Here is a 26,416-nt window from a genome sequence, read left to right as displayed (position 1 = left end):
ATTAAAACTCTGAAACTAATTTGGAGCAAAGCACTCCGACAGCCCTGGTTGTGTTGACACCAATCCTGATTTAGGTTAAACGGATGATGTTCTAACAATGCAAATGGAAGCTCAGGGTCTATTTTCAGAGCTGGGCTTTTATTTATAGAGGCCACAGTTGCCCCAGTTGTCACCCCTTGCTCAGCTCTCAACAGGCTTTTCCATTTACCAGCAGGGCTAGAGCTAAAAACCACACGGCCCAGGACAAATGTTATGGGTGGGCTTTCTTTACCCTGTCCAAATAGGTAGACAGTTTCATAAAGGAACACAGTGGACCCTATTTGTCACAGGGCCAGGGACGTCAACCTTTATGGCAACACATTCTCTGGCATATGTTTTAAAGAAAAAGTATGACAAATAGAATTTATTTTTTGCTGTATTTGAAGAAGAACCCTAACTGTAAGGATTTGATTAACTTGAACTGTACAAGACAAAACATTTTGAACCTAAGAGTACGCAAACATAAAAGTACCAAACACAATATTGTTTTGGACATGTACCAGTACCATGCTACTGTCTGAAGTATGTTGGAATATAGCTAATATAAATAGCATATGATAATCAATCGGATATCAAAGTACCATCAAAAATACCAACTGATAACATACTGTACCATAGTACCACCAACAATAGTTTTTGAAAGGGTAATTTAGATACCAAAAATGGGCAAACTAGATATGAAAACAATTCTATAGACAGACAGACAGACAGACTGACTGTCATTTAAAAGTTTGGGGTCAGTAAGATTTTTTTTTTTTTTTAAATTAACATTAGAAATGAGTAAAAGTAAATTAATACTTGAATTCAAAAATAATTCATTATATCGACCAAAGGTGACAGTAAAGATGTTTAAAATGCTACAAAAATTTCTATTTCAAATAAATGCTATTCTTTTGAACTTTATAATAATCAAAGAATCCTGAGAAGAAGAAGAAAACATGTACCACAGTTTCCACAAAAGTATTAAATAGTACAACTGTTTTCAACACTGATAATAATAAGAATTGTTTCTTGAGCAACAAATTTTTTTAATCTTAAAAAAAATCTTAAGGAAAAAGATTTCTTAAGGACCATGTGACACTGAAGACTAAAGTAATGATGCTGAAAATGCAGCTTTAATCATAAATGTTTCTTGAGCAGAAAATCAGCATATTAAAATGATTTCTGAAGGATCATGTGACACTGAAGGCTGGAGTAATGATGCTGAAAATTCAGGTTTTCAAATGCAAATAAATGCCTTGGTAAGCCAAACATTTGTTTTTTTTTAAATCTAACCAACCCCAACATATTGTGTATGACAAAAGAAGTGAAAAAGAAAGGACTGAATGTGGAAAAATGATCAACATGACTCACCACTGTTGTTGCGACTCTCTCTCCTCAAACCACACAGCATCATGAGAATATCACGATTCCATTCTGCCACACATCATTTTAGGATCTTACTAAATTGACCAAACCGTTTGATAAAGCGCACACCTGGAAATTACCATCTTAACCTATCCAATTAAGCCACATGTGTAACTTCAGTTAGGATTCCTTAGAGAATCAATCTTCTTTGAAAAGCAATGAAATGATTGTCCTGAAGAAGACAAGCAGACTAGATGAATCCATTCAGCGACCTCAGATAGTTTTATTTATAGCTTATCCTGTTGCACATATGATGTCCAATCCATACAGGCAAATCATATAGAATTCCAGCTTTTCCATAAACGTGCAGATTAAATATATCTCTACTGCAGGTCCACGTGAGCGACTGTAAGAGTGTAATGCATGAATGAGCGACTGAAAAAGTGTTGCATAGCTGCAACTGGATTATTCCTGAGACATTCCAGTGTCACTCCAGTTTGCTCTTTCCAAACAGCATAACGTGGTCTCCTCCGCCTGCCAATCCGCACATGCAACTAGTCTCCATTCAGTCATCCGTAAAACACATGTGATCCACTCGCACAGATTCAGTTCTGTGTTTGCAGCATGAGCCGAAACAGATGGTTTATCCAGAGATGACAGCGCTGCAGTATGGGAATGTTTCCGAACGCTCCAGTGCTTCACAGGGATCAGACCCGGACAGAACTCGCTCGCTCCTTCTCTCCTCTCCTCCCTCCTTTCTGCCACTCCTCCCTCACTTCTTCAGCTTTTCGCTGTTCACATGTGCTCTTCCTTCCTGCACTGGCCTATTAATCATGTTCGTTCACACACACACACACAGTCCTGCACTTTGTGCCCGATAGAATCTTCCTACCGGCAAGCTAATGTAGACACAAATATTAAACACACACACACACACACACACAGAGCCAAACCCCTCACTCCTCTCTCTGCCCCCACGTGCCTCACGCACAAACACTTCCTCCTCTCTGTCTGTCTCCCTCTCACGTGCCCCGTTTCTCTCCATTTGGCAGCTAAGCATCTAGCGTGAAACGGCCTTTGCAACATTATACCACGGTATTTAATGAACCCTGAAAAAAAGTATCACAGATTCCACAAAAATATTAAGTAGCACAACTGTTTCCAACACTGATAATAAACTGAAATGTTTCTTGAGCAGTTAATCAGCAAATTAGAATGATTTCTGAGCATCAGGGTGAAAAAGCCCTTTCAACATATTACCACAGTAAATGTAGTTTACAGTTTAGACAACTGTGGTCAAATCACAGGCATCAAAAATGAAAACAAAATGATGCACCAGATGCTAATAGCATGGTATTGATCTATAAGATATAATACAGTATATAGAACATAGATGCATAGAATATTAATATATGACATATTAATGTACAGTATAGTACTTATATGGAATTCTGTGGTATTTTAACTAATACTATGGTAACACCATGATACAAATCAAACATCATGGTATTGCTATCATACACGTTTAAAATATTTCAGTAGCACCATCACTGTAATTTGGTGCCACCGCTATACTTTTCTTCTAATAGTATCAATACCATGGTACATGAATCTGAGACCATCACAAAACCAGGGTATTATTACAGTACTATTACAGTACATAGCCATTCTCTCTTTCTTCTTACATAATATAATAATTCATAATATGTCATAAACATTTTCAATGTTGCAACTACAAAATTAAGGATAAAAGATCCTGTTTCCCCTTGTCAGATTTGATTTAGTGATAATGACAGAACATTGTGACTTGCATAAACAGCTTTTTTGCATTTTAGAATCAAATATGCATCCCATGTTGTTATGTTGTTAAAACTGGGCTTTATATTATGCACAGAATAAAGTCATATACTTTCCTTGCCATTAAAGGGATAAACCAACTGAAAGTCTATGCCAATCTGCTCTCAAATTTCATTTTTGGGGGTTGGTGGGAGTATTTCACCCACTAGTAGACTTTTGTCTTGACAGCTGCACGTATCCGAGACAAACACCTGTCTCACCCATCAACACATTGATCTAATACATATTCTTCTCTATGCTGTAACACTGGGGGGAAAAAACCTTCTCCTCAACAACACGTACAATACAGTCAATACACCACATTGATAGTTTAATAACTGCAAAGCTGAATTTTCTGCATCATTACTCCAGTCTTCAGTGTCACATGATCCTTCAGAAATCATTTTAATATGCTGGTTTGCTATAAATATAAAACTGTCTTTTTAAATTATAATAAATCACAATATTAGGCCTACTGTTTTACTGTTTTACTTTTTGATTAAATAAATGCAGCCTTGGTGAGCAAAAGACTAAAGACATTTTTTTTTTAAACTATTAATTATTAAAAGATTTTGGCAGGTAGTTTATGTATGATGTATTTATTAAAAAAAAACAGCAAGCCTTCAAGCTAAATTGTTTACAAAAAGAAGTTCATAAGGTGTGAAATGATTAAGAAAAATTCTAAATAACTGATGATTTGTAATCTAATGTGGTGAAATGGTCCAAATACTTTGGGTTTACTGTAAAAGACTGCAGATTACTAAAAGTAATTTTGAACGATACAGCCCCCATGTGGCAGGACACTGTTTTGCAGGTCACATCAGCTGATATAGGACAACAGATCTTGCATTCATTTCTCAGACCCACACAGGCAAGAAATCACAACATTTTTTTTAAATTACACACATAATAACTTCAGCAGACTGTTCATGAAGTACACAGCACCTGCAATTCACCCTTTACCTGTACAAACATCGCCACACTCCCACCTTATGCACATTCTCTCATGTCTTACCTTTAACCCTTCCTCTGATAACTCCAATCCGACATCGCAAAGAAAACGAGAACATCTTCCTCTTCCCTTTGACTCCTCCAGCCAGTCCTTTCTTCATGGTCGTCCGTGCAGGGACCCCATCCGGGAGCACTTTAGGGTTTAAAGAACAACTAACGTGCCACATGGCTCCTCTTTCCTTCTCCTCTCTCCAGCACCACACAGATCTTCAGCCTACTCTTGCTTCAGGTCTATTGCTCTCTTATCTTCCTCCTCTACCCTCTCTCTTCATCCTGGAAGAGCTCTTTGTTCATTCTCTGTGGGAAATCCTGCAACTTAACTCAGATATGAGGGTTTTGGAGAAACACGGCTGATCTCATTTCACCCTCCTCAATATAACGTCATGAAAATCTGGGTATGACTTAATAATACATCCAGTTAAATATAGTGGGTAGGGCTAATAACACCGTTGGAGTGCAAGTGTGTGCATTGGCTGCTCACAGATGAAACAGATGGACTGAAGCGGCCTGCTACTGAGATACAGGCTGCCTGAACCACAGGAGAGACACCACACCAACAATAAAGTACCATAACTACTGACAAAACCATATTTTGATTTGGATGTTTAAATACCATGGTACTTTTAGTATGGCAATCGTACAATATTATGGAGGGGAGACTGGGGCCAGTTGTCACAATGTATTACTGTATATCTCAGTCAAATGTCCAATGAATAAATTATTTTCATTATGTTTTAAATAAAATGTCAAATATTGTATATAACATAAAGGTGTTACTTAATGCATTAACTAACATTAACTAATGGGACCTTATTCGTCACCTATTATATTTGTTGCCATTTCATGAATTATTGTTTCATAATAAATTTATTGTTTAAATGTAGGCAAAAGCTGATAAACAGGTTCACATTGTGACATATGCCTTAATGAGAAATAATCCAAAGAAGGCAAATATATCCAAAACGTCCACCTGTTTACCTTCATTTCTATTCAAGGATAAACACGTGAACTTCTGAATACCAAAAATCACTTTTCACTGATGAACCCGTCTGATGAATGAACAAGTGTGAACGGTGTGACAACTAGCCCCGGTTAGTATTTAGAGTGCCCTGGATTAATTTACCATTTGATATCGTTGTATCATGGTGCCACCACGACTCCTCACCTATAAATTAGTAAATTTTTGATGCCTCATTTTCACCAGCGTCAGAAACTACGGAGGCCCAAAAGGGCTTTTTGTGTTCCCCAGAAAAGCGTTGCGTTCGCTCAAGTTTTGCGAAGTTTGCATAGTTTCTCTGGGGAACGCAAACAGGTTTTCCCTCATAGTTCATATATATTGTTTTTTAATCAACATGTCACTCTAGCCGCGGCTCCGTATGAAACCCACACAAACATATTGAACTAAACTGAAACTGGACTTTGCTCCTGTGACGTACGCTATGTCTACGAATATAACGAGGTTTATCACTTTTTTATTTACAATGAACGCCTGTGTATACTGAGCAATGGCCTATTGTTGTCCTCCTTCGCATTTATGAGGGAAATAACTTAACGAAACACAATCACATGATGAGTACAGCATAAGGAAGCTGCTGAACATTTCAGGAACTGGAGAAATGGAGAGACCGATTGCGAGGTAAGATTTAAAAAAAAAAAAAAGTCTTAATAATCGATATTTGTTTGCGTTTCCAAAAGTGCACAACCTGACTTCATTAAACTTCTTTTGAAGTGACTATGGACCTTACTACGGCACCGTTAACCCTGTGTATGGATTACCAGCACCAGGTCAGTGCATGTTGTGAAATTTACACATCTCAGATTTCCACAGGACGACACCCATGACTACTTTTTCAACTCGATATTAGAAATATTAGCATGGTAGTTTCAGCTTAACTGTATTCAAAACAACGCTTTTTTTACGTAAATGTATTGCTTTGTGCTAGTATGCGGTATTATTATTAATATTACAATTCATATAGTAAGAAGTGTATGGTACAAAAAATGTGTGGTAATGCAATGATCCGCAAAAAATACCATAAGTACAGTTATCGTTACTATACAGTAAGATTTTTTACAAAAAATATGGTAGGCTAGTCCGAAATATACAGTAGGCTACAGTGGTACTCTGGTACTTCCTACTGTGCCAAAAGTCCGAAAAACGTAGTAGTTTTTATAATCAAAATACTGTAGCCATACCATGACTGCAACTGTTAAATCAGAATTCACTGATTTAGTTACTTATACCAAGTTACCACAGTTCTTATCTCTCTCTCATCATCTGAAACAAGGACATATACATATTGTATTCAGTTTAACTGCTGTACAGGTTGTACCTGTGGGCCCTGTTTGAAATAGTTTAATATGTTTGTTCTATATATATTTATTTGTGCTATTTACAGTGTTTACATTTTTCAAGTTTGTAAGTGCAGGTACAGAAACTGAATAATCAAATATAAAATAGCATTCATAGTCTTCACTGTATAAATTAAATCTAGATTAATTCTTGTTAAACTACAAAGTAGTTCGGTAAAGAGCTGTGTGTGTTTTTTTTTTTTTCTGACTTAATTTCTTGGATTAACATTAAGAACTCAACAGCAGCTAGTAAATTAGGCGCGATCACTTTAAGAGACAATAAATCCAATATGATACACATCCGATTTTTTTCTCACCTGTTTACGTTCAATTAAGTTTATGTTTGCTCTGTATGTGCGCACCGAACACGGCGTGCGAGTAGGCCTACTCATTTGAGTTTTTCCGTGTCCTGTGTTTGAATGCTTATAAACTCTTTTGAATGTTTAGACGGGCAAGGCATAAAAACGCGTGCAAATGACAGCAGTGATGCATTTTTAGGATGGTCTCAGCCAGTCAGTTGAAATGAAAGAGTTGCACAATGCGCTTCGATTGCAACACAGACGGGGTGAATTTATGAATGAATCTGTGAAAGTTCTGTCACAAAGACGTTGTTACGTATCCTCGTGCTTTTTTAAGCGGTATAAGGAAATCCTTGACCTTTGATAGTGGGTATACGCCGTATACCTGCGTATCACGGAGACTATACCACTGGTTTTATTGTAGAAACAACTCCACCCAACTCCTTCATTCAGCAGTGTCCAATAGCAGCAGCTCTTAGACTATACTGTAGGCTATACATTCCTAAACCATAAATACAGTAGACTTAAGTCCATAGGCATTAGAGCGCACACTGCTCACCACTGTCTAACCAACAACAAGAATCGGTTCTTCAAGATCTAAAAAAGTAAGTCCCAAACTAATGCTTGGTGCATAACATATTCAATAGCTTGTTTGGCTAAGCAGATGAAGACTAATAATAACTGGCTATTTATAGGCTGCATGGATTTTTCACAAATGTATTTTAACACAGGCCACTGTGACTGACCAATCATGATCACAATCAGTATTTCAGAAGCTGTGCAATAAATATATAAAAATGTTTGAATGTATAGTGACATTTTTGTGATACTGTATGTCTTTCTGGGAGCACAACTAGTGGAAAACTTACCTAACCGGTTTGTTTGAATCCCATTCAGCCATGGCGGCCGCGCCTGCAACAAGCATCCATGGACCTTCTGCTCCCCCTGCAAACATGTTCGATACAGTCCCTGGATATGAAGGAACAATAGCTGGCGGAGGCGGTAAGGAGCATGCAAGTGATGTCAAACATAAAAAAAAAATTAAACACTTCAGCATGAGAAAATGTGTTCAGGTTCATATGGTGCATTCAAATTGCGTCAGAAAGATCATATTTACGAGTTGAAAGCATATAAACGCATTAACTATATCATGAAATATCTTGATTCTCAATCTCACCGTTATAGATTATGTTGATCTATGGTGTGCAATGGTCAAAGTATCCTAATAATGTAATCTATTAACCATGCATAAAAACCATGTCTGTTTACTTACTTAACAGATATGAGTGTCATGCCATAACCTATTTTTAATACGACAGACTTATATTTCATTTGAATTTAACATTGAAAAGTTAGGCTACTGATCATAACACTTTCATTGTACAGAAAGAGAGCAAAGAGCATTTTCATTGATTGTCTAGAGCTCAAACACTCTCAAAAACTCCCATTAAAATCACTGAAGCTGTTTACGCTATGAAATGAATATCTTACAGATTCGTACACACATTTGCACTTTGTTGTTTCTGATGAGAGAATTCGCCAGAAAGAGGCATTCAATCAGCAAGCGAGTGATTTTAGCGATGACTCATCTGACGTCGTAAGTATGACTTTCCAGCTTGTAAATATGAACTTTCCAGAAGGACTTGAATGCACCAATAGAACTTACAGAGTTCAGAGCACAGAAACGCATGAATTGACCCCTAGTTTTGTTGTTGACATGTCTCTAATTTCACAGGTGGGTATCTTCCACCTCCACCTCCATCTGTACCGATGCCTGTGCCTGAACAGGCCCCCAGCTCACCAAACTGGCAGTAAGAGCTTTTTCTCTATACAAAAAGCACACAATGCACGCACTGAATCTTAATCGCATGCCTATGATATGCAATCATCATACAAAGATGGGCATTCTTCATTTCTCACAGTTTGGATGGGTGGATGGGTGGATGGGTGGGGGGTCAAACCGTGGTTCTCAAACTAGGGCAGCACGATTAATCAAAACAATCCTGAATGTTTATTATTTTAGTAATAATATTTCTTATTTTCTTTATTTTAGTAATTGTAATAAAAACATTTATTAAAATATTTCATATTTAAATTAAATTATTATTAATTATTATTATTACTTTTTACAGTCATACTGACATATAATCACAAAATTTGGGGCCAAATCGCACAGCTCTAGATGCAAACACAGCATACCTGGATTTTTTTTAAAAATCCAAAACATTTTAAATTGCAATCATAATCATAATTCAAGTTTCCCCCCCAAATCGTGCATCCCTACTTCAAACTAAAAAAAAATTGCTCTTGAACGTTATTTACTATACAAATAAATTAGAATTCAGTTGATTTTTTTTTTAATAATATTGCATTAAGAAATCATTTTAATAGTATTATATTTTTAATAATTAGCTTTGACTTAAGTACAGTAACAATAAAAATACAGTTTAACTTAGCAAACAAATGTTGTCTTTATAATTTTCTAACACAATATAAATAGGTATGTATAGTAGCTGCTTTTATATTCACCTTGCAGGCGATCATCATTTTGGGAGTTTTGGCATCAGAAAGTTTGAAAGCTTTATCTAAAAAGTATTCTGCTGATTCACCTTTTTAGCTCATTAGTCTGCACTATGACCTGAATAGGGTATGTGAGCTTAGTAAAAGACCTAAAAAGTGTCACACAACACCCTGTTAGACATGTGTAAAGGTCACTTACGTATTGATCTTTTCTCTTTGATTTCAGTATACCCTCCATCTCAGAGGACCAAGCACGTGAATCTTTCGCAACGTACGTCTCCAGCAAGTGCTGCTATAGTTCAGCCCCCGTCAAAGAGGGAGTCATAACCAATATGGAGTCCTTTAATACCTACAGGGTGAGACCTACAGTAAATCATCTTCATTATGACCATGTTTTTTTTCCCCGGTATGTGGAGTAGAAAAGTAGGTACTAGAGGTTTTTAGACATAGTGACAAGACATATCATTTTTAAGGCCTGGATTTACCAACATGGTATCCTGCCGAGGATTCCATGGCCCCTTTTAGCCTGCGAGCAAGGCAAGGAAGAAGGATAGGAACGACCTGGGGAGGCAGCTGAAGTTTCTAGAACAGGGTTCCCACGCTTCTTGAAAGTACTTGAATTTCGGACAAATGCATTCAAGGTCTGGAAAGTACTTGAAAACAAACATAGGTCCTTGAAAGTGACTTGCTTGGTGACAAAGAGATTGGTCAGCGAAATGCTCATTGGGTCAGCGGGGTCAGAAAAAAAACAGGTGGAGAAGAAAAGACACATGCTAAATGCAAAAGAATTAATGTGAAGAATTAGGTGCAAAACCATCAGGAACCATTTAGTCTCCAGCGTCACCATTTTCCAGAACTGCAACCTACCTGGGGTCTCCAGAATTACAAGGTGACAGAGACTTTGCTTGGATAAAAAATGACCCTCGTTTAATAAGAATAACATGCTGAAGTGTTGTGAAATTTGCACATGTACAAGGTTTAAAATGTTCATTAAATATTTTCAAAAAATCTTGATGTTTTGAGCAGCTGCATGTTTGAGCACCTGCATTCTTCAAGGTCAAAGATGATAAAATGGGATTTACTATAAAAAAGTGATTTACAAAATAATTTTGACTTATTTATTAATTAGTAACGGCTCTATTGAGAGAATGTGCAGATTTTTAATGTTAACAGGTTTTACTGTGTTATTACAACATTTAACCACTTTTTATCAATTAAAAAATTTAGAAAAACCAGTTTGATGCATATTTTATCAATATTTTAGAAATTGTATTTGAATTACGAGTACACGACTTCAATGGATTTCATTAAATTCCTTTGAACACGACTGCTCAAAACGGTCTAAATTTATGAAACCTACACCTTCAAAACATTATTATTCTGAAATTGTTCATGTAAATGTTAAGTGTAATTGAAATGTCAAGTACTGTAAGGTCTTTCAGGACACTACATATGCTGGGGTGTGAATGTGATAGGTGCTTGATATAAAATAAATGGTGCTTTAAAAGTGTGGGAACCCTGCTAGAAAGTGTTGGCATAGCATCGCTGAGGCCAGACAAGTTGCTGATCTCAGAAGCTTCCAAGCAGATAGAACTCGCAGTACCCTGGGAGGATTGTATTGAGGAGGCCAGTGAGAGGAAAAGATTTAAGTACACAGAGCTGGTAGAAGAGTGCTGAAGAAATGACTGACGAGTAAAGTGTGAGAGCCCATTGAGGGGGGATGTAGAGGGTTTGTGGTCAAGTTTCTCTGCTGGGTCTACAACATGCTGGCCAGTAGACAAAGGGGCATTAAGTTGGCCACGGAGGCAGCAGAGGTTGCTTCAAGGTGGCTGTGGATCAGAAGAGGAGAGCCGTTGGTAGGGTAGTGCTACCTGGACACAAGTTGGGGCTTGATCAACCCCAGCTGGGTTGCCTGGGCGAGGGTGTCTGATTCTTGAAAGACACAAAGACTCTTGGAAACATCACTGATGATGTGTCCAGAAGCATCATATGGTGAGGCTGATGTGATTTGTGGTTGATAGAACCAAATGTTGCTTTTGATATATCTCCTTATTCTCTTGCTGTTCTCAGTATCGTTTGGAGACGTTCACAGAGTCCAGATCTACTGAATGGAGTCAGGAGCCTTACACAGGTACCCAGAAGTCAGATAGGGCATGTTTACACTATATTCAAATCTTCTATGATGATCCAAATGCCAGGGAGGGAAATATTGCTGTGTTTAATGTGGCTCATAATCAATAAAACCATACAATTTCAGGGCAGCCGGTGGACGCTGGTGTTCAGCCTGCTCCAGGTCCATGGCAGATTGCAGCTCAACCTCCGGCCTTTTTTCAAGAGCACAAGCAGACCATTAAAGTGCCCTATACTTCTTCAGTCAAGGTTTGACCTTTAACCACATGATTCACAAAAACTAAAAGAGCAGGTCCCATTTGGCACACTTTAGCAACTTTTCCAACATTGGGCAGAATGGTTCTAAGAAAGTTGAGCAATTTCCACTTGGTTTGGTACAGCACGATTATAAACCGTTCTCAGCCTGAAATTCTCAGCACAGTTGGCTGATAGAGTGTCTGTAGTGACGTTGCCATTCAGAATTGGTCACTTGATCGTTGTCTGGCTACTAGTTTCTCTCTGTAGCTGACCAAGCGCACCATTTGACGGATGTAATAGCATGGTTGCTATTTACATCTCATACCGTATATAAACACAAGCGTTATCAAGGCAATGACTGATGCATTTGTATTGGGGTTATTTTATCAGCCGCACAGTGGAAAATGAAACCATATCTGTATCGTCTGGGCCAGATTGGCATGGAATGAAACAATGAAGCCTGAGAACGGTTTGGCCTGATGGTGGAAAAGTGGCTATTATATTATAGCATTTCTGCATGAAACCAACATGTCTAAATTTTTTGGCAGCATTTTATTTAATCTTTCAAAAGATCACAAGAACTTTCATTTTAATTGTTTTGTTTGTAGCGATATTATAAAGATCATCAGTTGAGTTCCAGAAGCAAAAGTTCCATTCATTTTCTCAATATAGTAATGAATTTAACTTCATGACTGTAATGAATGTAACTTAAAAAAGATAGATGCTTTATAATTTTTTTTAATCGACGCTTTATGCTGTTGTTGAAGCCATTAGCCTGCATTATTTTTATTAAACTTCTTTAACAAACTTATTTTTTAAATAATAATGTTTAAATCCAGAATTCATGTTGAAGAACTAAATTACTCATGATTCTGCAAAGAAATCTCCACCAATCAGAGAATCGTGACAAGCAAATTATACAAAAAAACACCCACTCAGCTGAAGCTCAGTGAATTATGTTATAGTCTCTCTGTGCTTTCAAAATACTTAAATATTTTTGCTTCAAATCAAAGTTTGTAATGCTGTGATTTTTACTCAGTAGTTGGTCGATTTGGTTTCATGGCTTATACCTCTTTAACAATGACTTAAAAATCCTTAAGGGAAAAATGAATGGGACAAAGAAATATGACTGGAACCGAGGCTGCTGCAAAAAGTATTTAACTTTCATTGTACTAAAGTACAAATGTTTTTTGGCTTCCTGCTGCAGATGAACATGCCAGTAATGGTTATATTCAATAAGTCAGATCATATTTTAGAGCATTATATTCTGTTTGTACACTAGAACTGTCACTTGTGTCTGGGAATGGGAAGAAACCCCTGTACCACCTGTGCTGGATCTGGAAATGTAAGTAAATTTTGACCAGCCCAGACTGAACCAGCTGTATACTGGGCATTTCTCAAAGCTTTTTTCACAGAGGAAAATATGGCAGTTGTATTAAGTAAAAGTATCTCTTTGTGTGGTGCCTGGAGAAGAATTCAAGCCACAAGAATGTTTTTCTTTCAGTTCATCATATGACTTAAAATACCCTAACATATGAACTGTTTGTCCTCTATTGTTGTCCATGTGCAGAAAGTCTGTTGGGTGTGTAATGGTTCTGGTTACCGTCAATCTAATGACCGCTGCACACACTGCAATGGGCGCGGACGTGAAAAGTAAGTCCTTCGTAGTTATATACAATGAGACATTTCTTTAAAATAGGTTTCTCTCTCTCTCCCAAAAAAAAAAAAGTTCCTACTTATTTTACTTGAATTATGTTGATTTTACTTATTTAATTTTTGTTTTATGTAATTTTACTTAAATGATTTTTAATTTGATTTTATTGTATTTTACCATTTTTACATTTTATTTTTATTCTATTTAAATTTTTATTCTATTTTGAATTCTGATTAAATCCTGTAGGGGGCTTCAGTGGTTTGGTATTTTCTGAGTTTTGATTTGTCTGGCGTCTTTCAGCTGTAGTTCGTGTAGCGGCAACGGCTCTCGCCAATGTGACACCTGCCGTGGAAAGAGACAGCTGCTCGCCTTCATCAACCTCATTGTTAAATGGTATGATCTACAGGATATAGATTCACGTTAAGGCAGGCATGGCTATTACCTCAGCATTACCTCCTCAGTCACTGTTTGTGCTACAGACATGAATCCTGCAGTTTGTTGAGGAGAAGTGTGCTGTTATGACTTACATTGTCATTCTTTGCACAAGAAAGTACCATTTATAGTTTATTTGAAATAATATAAATTAAGTCAATATTATTCATTATTTTATGATATTCAGAAGTCTTTCAAACTGAGCTCTTATTCTAAAATGTTTTGGACCACTTCAGGAGCACTGAGAAGGATGAATTCATAGCGCAAGATTTAAGTGGTCTGAGAATGGAAAATCTGGAGAAGGTTTCAGGGAAGGAGCTCTTCAAAGACGCCCAATATATGGTAAGAACAGACGGTATATATAGTGAGAGGTAAAAAGAAACTTGATGAAATTTGTAAGTTCATCAGATGGTTTGTATGTTTACTGTAGGTCTATCCAGTGAGGGGCTTTCCAGATGTTTCTGTTGCACAAGCATCTGAGCGCTTAGTAAGAGACCATCAGGTGAAATACACCCAAACATCCCTCATATTACAACAGGTACTGCTGTCTTTGTGTGCTTCCAGGCCTTTTTATATTGTAATTTTTTATCACTTGATTATTGTCATGCATAATTCCAGATTACAATTTGTATGTTTTAAAACAAAACAATGTAATGCACAACCTTTGCTCTATCATTACCAGGCTGTCTATAACTAGAGACAATCATCATGCTGAATCTTAAATCTGTCATTCTGTAATTCAATCTGTTTCAGAGGCAGACGATCGAGCTCATTCCCATCACCAAAGTGAAGTACATGTGGAAAGGAAAGCCTTATGTTTACTATGTGTATGGAAATGAGTTTAAAGTGAACGCCGACGACTATCCCGCAACCTGCTGCTGTTCTGTGATGTAACATCAAATTCATAATAATCAAATTCAACATAAATGCTGTATATCCGATAAGATGAACAAATGTAATCTCATTTGCCTATACATCCCAGAATCATGATATAGATATGTCCTTTTAAGGTAAAAAAAAAAAAACTTGGTAACCACAAATTAACCATGGTTTTGCTACACTCTAACCATAGTTTAACCATGGTATTTGTAATAAAACTGTGGATTTACAAAAAAACTTTACTTCGGTTTTACTATAGTAAAACCACTGTTATTTTTTTCTTAAGGGATTTGTATTTGTGTATACTTTCTTTTTTCTGTTTTTTTCTTATATCTGTACTGCCTTAATAGTTTGATGTTTTGCACTGTTTAATAAAAAAGTGGGAAATCAGAAAAAAGATTCACAATACGAGCACCGAAGTCCCGATCTGAATCAAACGATTCACGAACCTGCTCCGAAGGTCCGATCTTAATCAAGTGATTCCCGATCCGCTCTCCGTAGTCCTGACCCTGAATAATGATTCGCAAAACATCATTTCAGATTGGAACTTTGGAGCACGTATCACGAATCTTTCAATTCGCGGAATGATTCATGATCTGCTCTGAAGTTCCAATCTAAATCAAAAGATTCACAAACCCACTCTGGAGTTACGATCTAAATCAAATGATTTTCAAAATGTGCTCCGAAGTTCCAATCTGAATCAAATTTTTCACGAATCTGCATCAAAGGCCCGATCTGAATCAAATGATTCATGATCTGAAGTTCCGTCCTGAATCAAATGATTCACTAACCTGCTCCAAAGTTCTGATCTAAATCAAATAATTCGCAATCCACTTCGGTAGTCCCGATAATGATTCGTGAGCCATCATTTGATTTGCGAACTCACTCCTCACACATTCCAAAAATGTTAGGACAGATGCATGTTGAACACTGTGTCACATCAACTTTCCTGTTAATTACAGTGTTTAATCGTTTGGGAATTGAGGATACTAATAGTTTTAGTTTTGTAAACAAAATTTTCGCCCTATCAGATGCTCAGCAGTCCGTGTTTGTCATTGCCTGATTCGCCTTTGATGGGCCATACATTTTCAGTAGGAGACCGATCTGGACTGATCTAGCACATTCACTCTGTGTCTATGAAACCATGCTGTTGTAGCATTGTCTTAATCTAATAATCATGGACCTAACTATTGAAGAATATGCAGTATAGCCTGCAGTAAATATATAAACAAAGACAATGTATTGAGATCAAGAAAGAGTCAAAATAAACTGGGAGTTTTGAGAAAGTTTTTGATATATATTTTTTTTAATATTCTAATCTTATCTAATCTTACTGGTTAATGATCAACTAATGAGCTTCCTTTGTTGCTCTGGAAAATGAAAATGAATAAAATGCTGTCATTATTCAATTCTCCACCAGATTTACTCTGCTGCACGCAAGATCAGGCTTACTCAAAAACTTGTGTACATGAGCTGAGACCTGACGTGAGATTTGACTTTAATATTTGACTCAATATTTATTTCTCAATCAAACCAGGATGCTTTTATTTTTATACAGGATGCTGTATCCATTTAAGGTATCTAACGTTGTCCCCTAGATGATGCAAGTATTTACTGCAAATCTTCTTAAAAGTGAATAACACTTCTTGTCTCACTCTCAGCTACACACATATTTCACACATTTCACTTCCTGTTGTTCTTTTAGCACATCAAAATAACTCAAGCATATACTGATGAACCATTTACACAGTTTAAAGAACACTTTAGTAAAGCAAATAATACCTATAATAATAACATTTCCCTCATATTTACATAAGCTCAAATTTAACCATATATCTTTATAAAATTCATAAACGTGCTTTTGCTTGAAAATGTTGCAATACAGTTTGACAGTCCAAAATTTTGTACAGATTTTTTTACTGTGTGAGCTTTCACAGTTTCACAAAACAAGTAGGCTAACAGTAAAAAAAGTGTTAGAATATGATTGAACCAAACTCAGACTAGTGATACATGATTTATTAGATAAATTAGCAGATATTTTCGATCTGGTTTCAGAAACATTTGTGCAGCGATTGTTTTTATGTGGCACTGTTTAATGGAAAATGCTGTGTTTAAAATGGTCAGTGGTCAGCCTGAGGTTATGTGGTCACAAAAGCCCCCTTGTGAGTTTCCATATAAAATTATCACAAACTAAAGCTGATATACTGAAGTTTTAGCTCAAAATACCATTTTTTTGTTTTCAAAAAAAGTGAACACTCCACTTTTTTTGAAAATAGGCTCATTTTCCAGCTCCCCAAGAGTTAAACAGTTATATCAGTTATGATATTACGCAGCACATGAAAGTAGTCCCCAGCTAGGTAACTAGTTATGATATAGCTGGGGACTACTTTCATGCGCTGCGTAATATCATTGCGCCTGCTGCATTCATGGTACGGCAGCAAAGTTCCTTGATTATTACGCCAGAATGAGAGTATAGTGCCAGATCGGCGTAGAAAATCGCAACTTTTCATTTTCCGTCAGTCTTAGTACACGATGAAACTACAGAAGACTCAAGTTTTAAATAGGAAAAATATCCTAATCAGATTCAATGATCTATGCTAAGCTATGCTAAAAGTGCTACCGCCAGACCCGAAGATCGGCTGAATGGATTTGAAAACGGTAAAACAGTTTAACTCATGGGGAGTTGGAAAATGAGCCTATTTTAAAAAAAAGTGGAGTGTTCCTTTAAAGGGGTCATATGACACTTTGGAGTGTTATACAAGCTGTTTGTGCATAGATGAGATCCTGAACTTGCAAAGACAAAAGTCTCAAAACCAAAGAGATAATCTTTATAAAAGTTAAGACTAGACCACGCCCCTAAACGGCTCATTCAAACACGCCCCACATGTCTACGTCACGGTGTGGGAGATTTGCAAAACACCGCCCAAATACGCAAAGAAAGAAAGACTGTTTCTATAAAAAGGGGCAATTCCAACTTTGCAAGGACCTGGGCTTCTATACCACCTCAGCAGTGCCACAAACTGACCACCTCCATGCCACGCCGAATTGAGGCAGTAATTAAGGCAAAAGGAGCCCCTACCAAGTATTGAGTACATATACAGTAAATGAACATACTTTCCAGAAGGCCAACAATTCACTAAAAATGTTTTTTTTATTGGTCTTATGAAGTATTCTAATTTGTTGAGATAGTGAATTGGTGGGTTTTTGTTAAATGTGAGTCAAAATCATCACAATTAAAAGAACCAAAGACTTAAACTACTTCAGTCTGTGTGCACTGAATTTATTTAATACGAGTTTCACAATTTGAGTTGAATTACTGAAATAAATGAACTTTTCCACGACATTCTAATTTATTGAGTCACTTTGACACACCTACTCTGCATTTTTCTTGTTAACACAGGAAGTCTATACGTTTGCTATACATGATAGAGAAATGTCACAGTGTCTAATAACGTCTCAACTGTGAGCTTGTGGTTCTGTTAAGTCTGTGAAGTATTAAGACTCAGTCGCTGTTACCTGTGTTTCTCAGAAAGCTGTAGTCTCTAATCTATGACAGCATGAACCAGCTTTATATCCTTTTATTGGCCCTTTGGTCAGCTTTCAGTAAGTGGATTACATTGACTCACATTTTGTGTCTATATAAAATACCATCAGTATAATATTTTCTGTGTTTTTGTACAGATGCATCTGATGCGTGGTACCCAGATAACTATACAACTATATATATTTATTTCTCAATCAAACCAGGATGCTTTTATTTTTATACAGGATGCTGTATCCATTTAAGGTATCTAACGTTGTCCCCTAGATGATGCAAGTATTTACTGCAAATCTTCTTAAAAGTGAATAACACTTCTTGTCTCACTCTCAGCTACACACATATTTCACACATTTCACTTCCTGTTGTTCTTTTAGCACATCAAAATAACTCAAGCATATACTGATGAACCATTTACACAGTTTAAAGAACACTTTAGTAAAGCAAATAATACCTATAATAATAACATTTCCCTCATATTTACATAAGCTCAAATTTAACCATATATCTTTATAAAATTCATGAACGTGCTTTTGCTTGAAAATGTTGCAATACAGTTTGACAGTCCAAAATTTTGTACAGATTTTTTTACTGTGTGAGCTTTCACAGTTTCACAAAACAAGTAGGCTAACAGTAAAAAAAGTGTTAGAATATGATTGAACCAAACTCAGACTAGTGATACATGATTTATTAGATAAATTAGCAGATATTTTCGATCTGGTTTCAGAAACATTTGTGCAGCGATTGTTTTTATGTGGCACTGTTTAATGGAAAATGCTGTGTTTAAAATGGTCAGTGGTCAGCCTGAGGTTATGTGGTCACAAAAGCCCCCTTGTGAGTTTCCATATAAAATTATCACAAACTAAAGCTGATATACTGAAGTTTTAGCTCAAAATACCATTTTTTTGTTTTCAAAAAAAGTGAACACTCCACTTTTTTTGAAAATAGGCTCATTTTCCAGCTCCCCAAGAGTTAAACAGTTATATCAGTTATGATATTACGCAGCACATGAAAGTAGTCCCCAGCTAGGTAACTAGTTATGATATAGCTGGGGACTACTTTCATGCGCGCGTAATATCATTGCGCCTGCTGCATTCATGGTACGGCAGCAAAGTTCCTTGATTATTACGCCGGAATGAGAGTATAGTGCCAGATCGGCGTAGAAAATCGCAACTTTTCATTTTCCGTCAGTCTTAGTACACGATGAAACTACAGAAGACTCAAGTTTTAAATAGGAAAAATATCCTAATCAGATTCAATGATCTATGCTAAGCTATGCTAAAAGTGCTACCGCCAGAAGATCGGCTGAATGGATTTGAAAACGGTAAAACAGTTTAACTCATGGGGAGTTGGAAAATGAGCCTATTTTAAAAAAAAGTGGAGTGTTCCTTTAAAGGGGTCATATGACACTTTGGAGTGTTATACAAGCTGTTTGTGCATAGATGAGATCCTGAACTTGCAAAGACAAAAGTCTCAAAACCAAAGAGATAATCTTTATAAAAGTTAAGACTAGACCACGCCCCCCTAAAACGGCTCATTCAAACACGTCCCCACATGTCTACGTCACGGTGTGGGGAGATTTGCAAAACACCGCCCAAATACGCAAAGAAAGAAAGACTGTTTCTATAAAAAGGGGCAATTCCAACTTTGCAAGGACAGTCTGGCGCTTCTGACTCACAGCCTGTAAGTATGTTTTCTTATTTAAAGAATTTGCCACTGACTATTCAAACTCGAGTTTTGAGCTGTGTAGAGTAGTGCTTGTTGTTTGTCACTTCTCCGATCACAAATGCAGACATGGTAATGTTTACGCGGCGTGATGCAACGCGACACGTAGAAAGACAGTACAGTAAAGTCAGTAATTATGTCCCCACTGGATGCAACAAATGCCTGGTTTGTAATGGGTTTTATTGTTTTTGTGTTGTCACACCAGGACACGGCATCACAATACGCTAAGGGGCGTAACATTTCGGTCTCACTCTTGAGGTATTCGGCCAATCACAACGCACTGGATAGCTGGCCAATGAGAGCACGCCTCGCTTCTCACAACGATGAGCTTTGTAAAAATCAGCACGTTTCAGAAAGGCGGGGGATAGAGGAGCAACAATAATGTACAGTATGTAGAAAATAATGTGTTTTTTTAACCTTAAACCCCATAAACACATTGCATTACACCAAATACACAAAATAATGTCCTTTTTACCAACGTCATATGACCCCTTTAAATGCAAATGAGCTGGTGTTCCCTTTTCAGAAGAGGGCAGAGCTTCAAGAGCTCATGCTCCAGCATACCGGCAACAACAAAACAGGAAAATCTCAGGCAGAGACAATGGTAGCTTTAGCATCATTTGCCTTAAAGAGTGCCAAGAAGCTCTTTCAGAAAGGCAATTTGGAAAACAAAATATGACGTGTGATACCTAATTTGTCTGGAGCTGACGTTCGCGCACAAAGCGTTGGTATTGATCCCTCTTTCAGAATCAACCTTTGTGAAAATCCAGCATTGAACTGACGCTCATTTGTGAGACAGTCCTGTGTAAAATGATTGCCACAAACATACTGTAGGACTTTTGGTGCATTGTATATTTCCTGCAGCTACAGCAAGAAAACAGTAATGGTGGATTGCTGCTTCTCACTCAGGGTTGTGTTTATGCTAATTGTGCGGAGATCGTCACAAATGGGCAGGATTTCTCCCTACAATGACATCAACGTAGGGACAAATCTGGAATTGCATGTTCAGAGAGACTGTTTATGATTTATTTGGATTATAAAAAATGAGTGTGTGGATGTTAACCATTATAGGCTGGTTGTTTTCACACACTGTTTATTGTCTCTATAAAGATTTGTACGTTTATATATGTTTATGAATGCTGTTACAGAATTTGTCTTAGTGACTCTCCAGTCAGTGCGAGTTGGTCGGTGTCTGTTGGTGCAGTGTGAACATGACCGTTATTTTTCATAAGATTCTAAATCAAACGGCCAACTTGAGCCAACTTGTTTGTTGGAGTTTGTTGGCGTTTGTCTGTGCAGTGTGAATTGGCCTTTAAAACATGAAACATGTTTTACAGCAGCGCTCGTCTCCTCTGACGCTGATCATTCGGCTTCAGCGTCTGATCTAACGTGCGCGCTCCCGTGAGAACATTTGCTGAACAGCGACCCCTGGTCACAGTTTTCGATAGGTCACCGATTTCGGCACAACACCTGTTCGGAACACACATTTTCAAAGGAGAATAACTAACTGCAGCATTGTTTTTCAGATAAACAAGTATGTTAACTTAGCATGTTTCTTAAAGGGTCATGAAACCCCCTGTTTCAGCATTTCTCACCACAGTTCTGGTGAGAAAATGCTAAAAGGGTGGGCGTGGTGCTCTGCGGAGCAGAGTGGGAAGAGAGACACAGCTTCGGGTTCAGACAGTTTCATTTCGCTCCCATCGAGTTAAAAACACAAATAAATGCACAGCCATTTGCACTCTACATCGAAAACATATATATGAACGCGCTGTTGCACCTCTGATAACCTTTTATCGCAAAAAACCTTAAAACCAGAACCAGAGACAACGTCATGTTGCTTGAAGTCCAGTGTGAAGTTTCTACAGTCTGTGATGATTTGGGCTGCCATGTCATCTGCTGGTGTTTGTCCACTGTGTTTTCTGAAGTCCACAGTCAACGCAGCCATCTACCAGGAAATTTTAGAGCATGCATCCTTCTGCTGACGAGCTTTATGGAGATGCGGATTTCATTTTCCAGCAGGACTTGGCACCTGCACACACTGCCAAAGGTACCAAAAGCTGGTTCAATGACCATAGTGTTACTGTGCTTGATTGGCCAGCAAACTCGCCTGACCTGAACCCCATAGAGAATCTATGGGATATTGTCAAGAGGAAGATGAGAGACACCAGACCCAACAATGCAGATGAGCTGAAGGCCACTATCAGAGCAACCTGGGCTTCTATACCACCTCAGCAGTGCCACAAACTGATCACTTCCATGCCACGCCGAATTGAGGCAGTAATTAAGGCAAAAGGAGCCCCTACCAAGTATTGAGTATATATACAGTGAATGAACATACTTTCCAGAAGGCCAACAATTCACTAAAAATGTTTTTTTTATTGGTCTTATGAAGTATTCTAATTTGTTGAGATAGTGAATTGGTGGGTTTTTGTTAAATGTGAGTCAAAATCATCACAATTAAAAGAACCAAAGACTTAAACTACTTCAGTCTGTGTTCATTGAATTTATTTAATACGAGTTTCACAATTTGAGTTGAATTACTGAAATAAATGAACTTTTCCACGACATTCTAATTTATTGAGTCACTTTGACACACCTACTCTGCATTTTTCTTGTTAACACAGGAAGTCTGTCACGGGTTGGGAGGAACGAAGACTCAAGTGCTGGCAAAAGGAATCTTCTTTATTAACAAATTATAAAATAAACAAAAACACAACTGAAACCACCCCGAAGGGGAAAAAGCCAGAGCAAACACAAGTACTGAAAACAAGACATACACGAGGCACAGGGCAGACGTAAATAACAGGCATACCTGGCACAAAAGTGAGACGAACGAGAGCAGAACAGAAAACACAGGGAGCTTAAGAAGGGACAGCAATCAGGAACACAGCTGGGGCAAATTAAACAATAATGAGGTGAGTGGAGTTTGGGGAATTGAATCCGGGAGACAGTGACCTCTGGTGGTGAGAGGGAGCGTCGTGGACCCGGATTCATGACAAAGTCTATACGTTTGCTATACATGATAGAGAAATGTCACAGTGTCTAATAACGTCTCAACTGTGAGCTTGTGGTTCTGTTAAGTCTGTGAAGTATTAAGACTCAGTCGCTGTTACCTGTGTTTCTCAGAAAGCTGTAGTCTCTAATCTATGACAGCATGAACCAGCTTTATATCCTTTTATTGGCCCTTTGGTCAGCTTTCAGTAAGTGGATTACATTGACTCACATTTTGTGTCTATATAAAATACCATCAGTATAATATTTTCTGTGTTTTTGTACAGATGCATCTGATGCGTGGTACCCAGATAACTATACAACGACAGGTGAATCATCAGTAGTAGATAAGGCATGGCTTGTGACAAAAATGATTTATGACCCTTGATTTATGGCCTTTTTGACCTTTGTGACCTTTCCCCCTCCCCCACATAGCGACCACCCACATAGCGACCCCCCACGTCATGTTGACCCCTTGACCCCGTTAATGAGTTCCAGATGTGTGGAAATCAGAAAAGCGTGAAATTCCTATGTCATCCTGGGATGAGATATGTTGTTTGTACAAGTGTAAAACCATAAATGAGTTGTCAAGTATTGTTTTGAAGATTTTATGCTGAACCGGTGGGGGTTTGCCCATCTGTGGACCACGTGGTGGTTGCATTCCGATGAGCTCTTAGATAAATAGGGCAAGGTTTTTCTGGGGGAAATCAGAAAAGAGCTGTGAAACACATAGACATGAATGCCTCATACTCACCTAAAACTCCTGAGAAGGAATGGGATGAAGAGATGATGGAAAATCTGACTTTGGCACCGAGAAAGCCGTACAGCGTTAACTTGGGCTTGGCAAAGTTTCTCCACGAAAATTCTGAATGTGTGAGAGACAAATTTTTCCTGATCAGCGGGCGTATATTCGGCTACATATTCCACAAATCGGATCGAACGATTACGCTCTACACGTCTGACGAAACCGACGATTTTGTACAGGATCAAGACCCCTGCCTGATATTTCCTGAAAAAGATTGGCAATTATTTTTCAATCGTATCTGGAAAGATCTGAAGGACTGTGGAGAAGAGCCTTTGTACGTTGGGGAGTGGGATGGGGTAGCACCGAATATCCGGTACCGAGTGGTCGCCGACCATGCTCAAAAGAACCCAGAGGACTGCGTGTACATATTCGCCTGCGAAGACAAGACAAAGCTTAGTGACCTTTCGGAGGCTGGCAAGCATGAAGAATATCACGAAATGTTCAGCCTTAAGTTTTTGATCAAGTGGTGCGATCTGCATTTGCTGAGCGCTCTTTTTTCGGTCGTAAACAAAATGTTCAAGTGGTGCAGCATACATGACGGATACAGCAAAATTAAAACACAGCTGTTTCGCCCCGAGAGAAACCCCCGCGAGGGGGTGTTACCGTCCCCGCCCATCTACTACAGCCATTATAAAGAACAGTAAGTCGACACTCCAACACAGCATTTCCAACATGTCTCAAGAAGACTCTTTACAATGCGATTATGCTCCTTTCAATCTCAAAGCTTCTGATGATAACGCTGTCGATCATCTTTAGACAGACAACGCCGCTCACCCGACCTGCGCAAAGAATGCTTGGATAAATTCTGCACGGAGCTCGGATACCGCAACCTGAGTTACCTAAAGGACATGTGTACCACCTCCCCCCACACAGGGTTCGACACCACAGATGGCTGCTTCAACGGAAAAGGTTTCAGAATCATAAAAGCCACGATCGTACTGCTGCTGCAACACATCATCGACAACAAATTAAGGGACGAGTGCGAGGGTGCGAACGGACCATCCAAGCCAGCTGCAACATTCCTGTCTGTTTGAGCCTGACGCCTACTATTTCGACTCACGCTTTGACGAGCTGTGTCGCAAACTGTTCAAACCCGATCTTCAGACCATTATCGACTTCACTCTACGCCGCTACGGTTTAACGACCAACAACATTCTGAGGATTCAAGGAACTACCGGTGCTATCCTGCACGAATTAAGAGACGAACCATTCATCGTCGCAAAGCTGCAAGAAATCAGGGAAAAGCTGCTGGACGAGTCCAACAAGAAAGTCGTTTACGATGCCGTGGATCTCTGGCAAAGCAGCGTGACTGCCCCAGGAGTGTGACGACATGGGGGGTGTGTGTAGCGGAATCCATTTTTTCAGAGACATCTTGTTCACCCCCTATTATAAAGGACAGATGATCAAAATGATGCTTGCTGCCATCGATCGTACGTGTGATCCGGAGAACGATTACGAGGGGGAAACGACACGGCTAAAAAATCTCATGAAACAAATGCGTGTTATAAGAGGTCTGACCGACTCTTGGACAGAATTGAATTCTGAAAAAGTTGTCTGACGCCGACCAAAAGCTAATGGATCGTGACCGGAGTTCTGGCTATGCTGCGGATGAGCAACTGGACTGCGACTGCGGTACGGGGAAAACGTGTTTTGTAAAAGACGTCGTAGACCCCACGTTTAAACTACATTACAGAGGACAAATGATCGACCTGATGCGTAAGATCATCGCGGCGGAGTGCGATCCAAATCACGATTGTACGGAAGATACCAAACGCGAAACAACCCTCAAGAACGAAATGAAAATTGTAAGAAGGCTGAAATATCCATGGCCTGATTTGACTAGCATGTTTCTCACCGGCAGGGAGCCGGTCTGTCTAATTACCAGAAAAATTCTGGATGTTATGTGTGATGATGAGATGGACATTAACGAGGTTCTCTGTCTGTGTACGTGTGTAACAGATTTATGCATGTCGCTGGTCTCAAAAAATTATGAAACCATGACGTGTGAAATTGTTGAATCGCTGGTCGATTTCATATTACACAAAAACATGTTGGCCGTCAGAGATTTTCTTTGGTGGCTAGACTACTGTGTGTAGCGGTGATCATTTTCTTCACTACTTCAATGTATATTCAACAATAAACTTTAAAAAAAGTTAAAATGTGTATACGAAGCGACTTACAAATGAGCAATTTTCTAAAAAGAAAACGAGTAGCTGAATAGAATGTACGAGCGTAAACGGAAATAATTATAAAGAAATAGGTCTGGTAAACTGATATCTAAACTAGGACGATATTAATAATATAACGTAAATGTTTCGAATGAAGACGACGGGCGGGTTGAAGCCGTGTTTTATTAAATCAAGCAAATTCACATAACCTAAATATTGACGAATATGAACAAATCATAGAAAGATAAAAACCCACCGATTTTCATACTGCTACTACTAGGACTCAAGCTATTTTTTTGGTCTGGTTTGAGAGTCGGGCTACTACAGTGAAAAACTTTGTGATTTATACAGTACGTGTCTTCAAGCAATGAGGTGTTAAACCAGTGGTACAGTAACAAACAATATTCAACATAAACTAGAATCCAAAACTCTAATGTAACTGCGAGAATGTTT

General features: G+C 38.2%; 2 protein-coding genes across 11 annotated transcripts in view; one reads left to right on the top strand and one right to left on the bottom strand.

Annotated features, from left to right (window-relative positions):
* The window catches only part of grip2a (glutamate receptor interacting protein 2a), a 41,366-nt gene extending 35,894 nt beyond the window's left edge, over positions 1–5,472 (bottom strand). For 2 of the 9 annotated variants that reach the window (XM_058783819.1, XM_058783821.1), the window contains exon 1: positions 4,238–5,041. In XM_058783819.1, coding sequence (XP_058639802.1) covers positions 4,238–4,400 — 163 coding nt within the window. In that variant the 5' untranslated portion in view covers positions 4,401–5,041. Of the gene's footprint in view, positions 1–1,392; positions 2,367–4,237; positions 5,042–5,356 lie in introns of those variants that run through there. The other 7 variants (XM_058783815.1, XM_058783816.1, XM_058783812.1 and 4 more) reach the window with 6 other exon arrangements.
* Positions 5,473–5,513: 41 nt separating this feature from the next.
* On the top strand, positions 5,514–16,155 carry ssuh2rs1 (ssu-2 homolog, related sequence 1). 2 transcript variants are annotated; one of them, XM_058783823.1, is made up of 13 exons: positions 5,514–5,869; positions 5,963–6,018; positions 7,782–7,886; positions 8,620–8,695; positions 9,631–9,760; positions 11,475–11,535; positions 11,662–11,783; positions 13,054–13,116; positions 13,342–13,424; positions 13,726–13,818; positions 14,094–14,199; positions 14,288–14,395; positions 14,611–16,154. In XM_058783823.1, exons 1-13 carry the CDS (start codon positions 5,850–5,852, stop codon positions 14,749–14,751), a joined length of 1,164 nt encoding a protein of 387 aa, XP_058639806.1. In that variant the 5' UTR covers positions 5,514–5,849; the 3' UTR covers positions 14,752–16,154. The 2 variants fall into 2 exon arrangements, with proteins under 2 accessions (XP_058639806.1, XP_058639807.1); XM_058783824.1 differs by lacking the exons at positions 5,514–5,869; positions 5,963–6,018 and adding an exon at positions 6,997–7,489 and having other exon boundaries at positions 14,611–16,155.
* Positions 16,156–26,416: the final 10,261 nt, after the last annotated feature.

The sequence above is a fragment of the Onychostoma macrolepis genome, chromosome 08, assembly GCF_012432095.1.
Source record: "Onychostoma macrolepis isolate SWU-2019 chromosome 08, ASM1243209v1, whole genome shotgun sequence".
NCBI classification, from domain to species: domain Eukaryota; kingdom Metazoa; phylum Chordata; class Actinopteri; order Cypriniformes; family Cyprinidae; genus Onychostoma; species Onychostoma macrolepis.
Note: the sequence above shows the minus strand (reverse complement) of the source record. Positions and strands in the feature narration are given on the sequence as shown.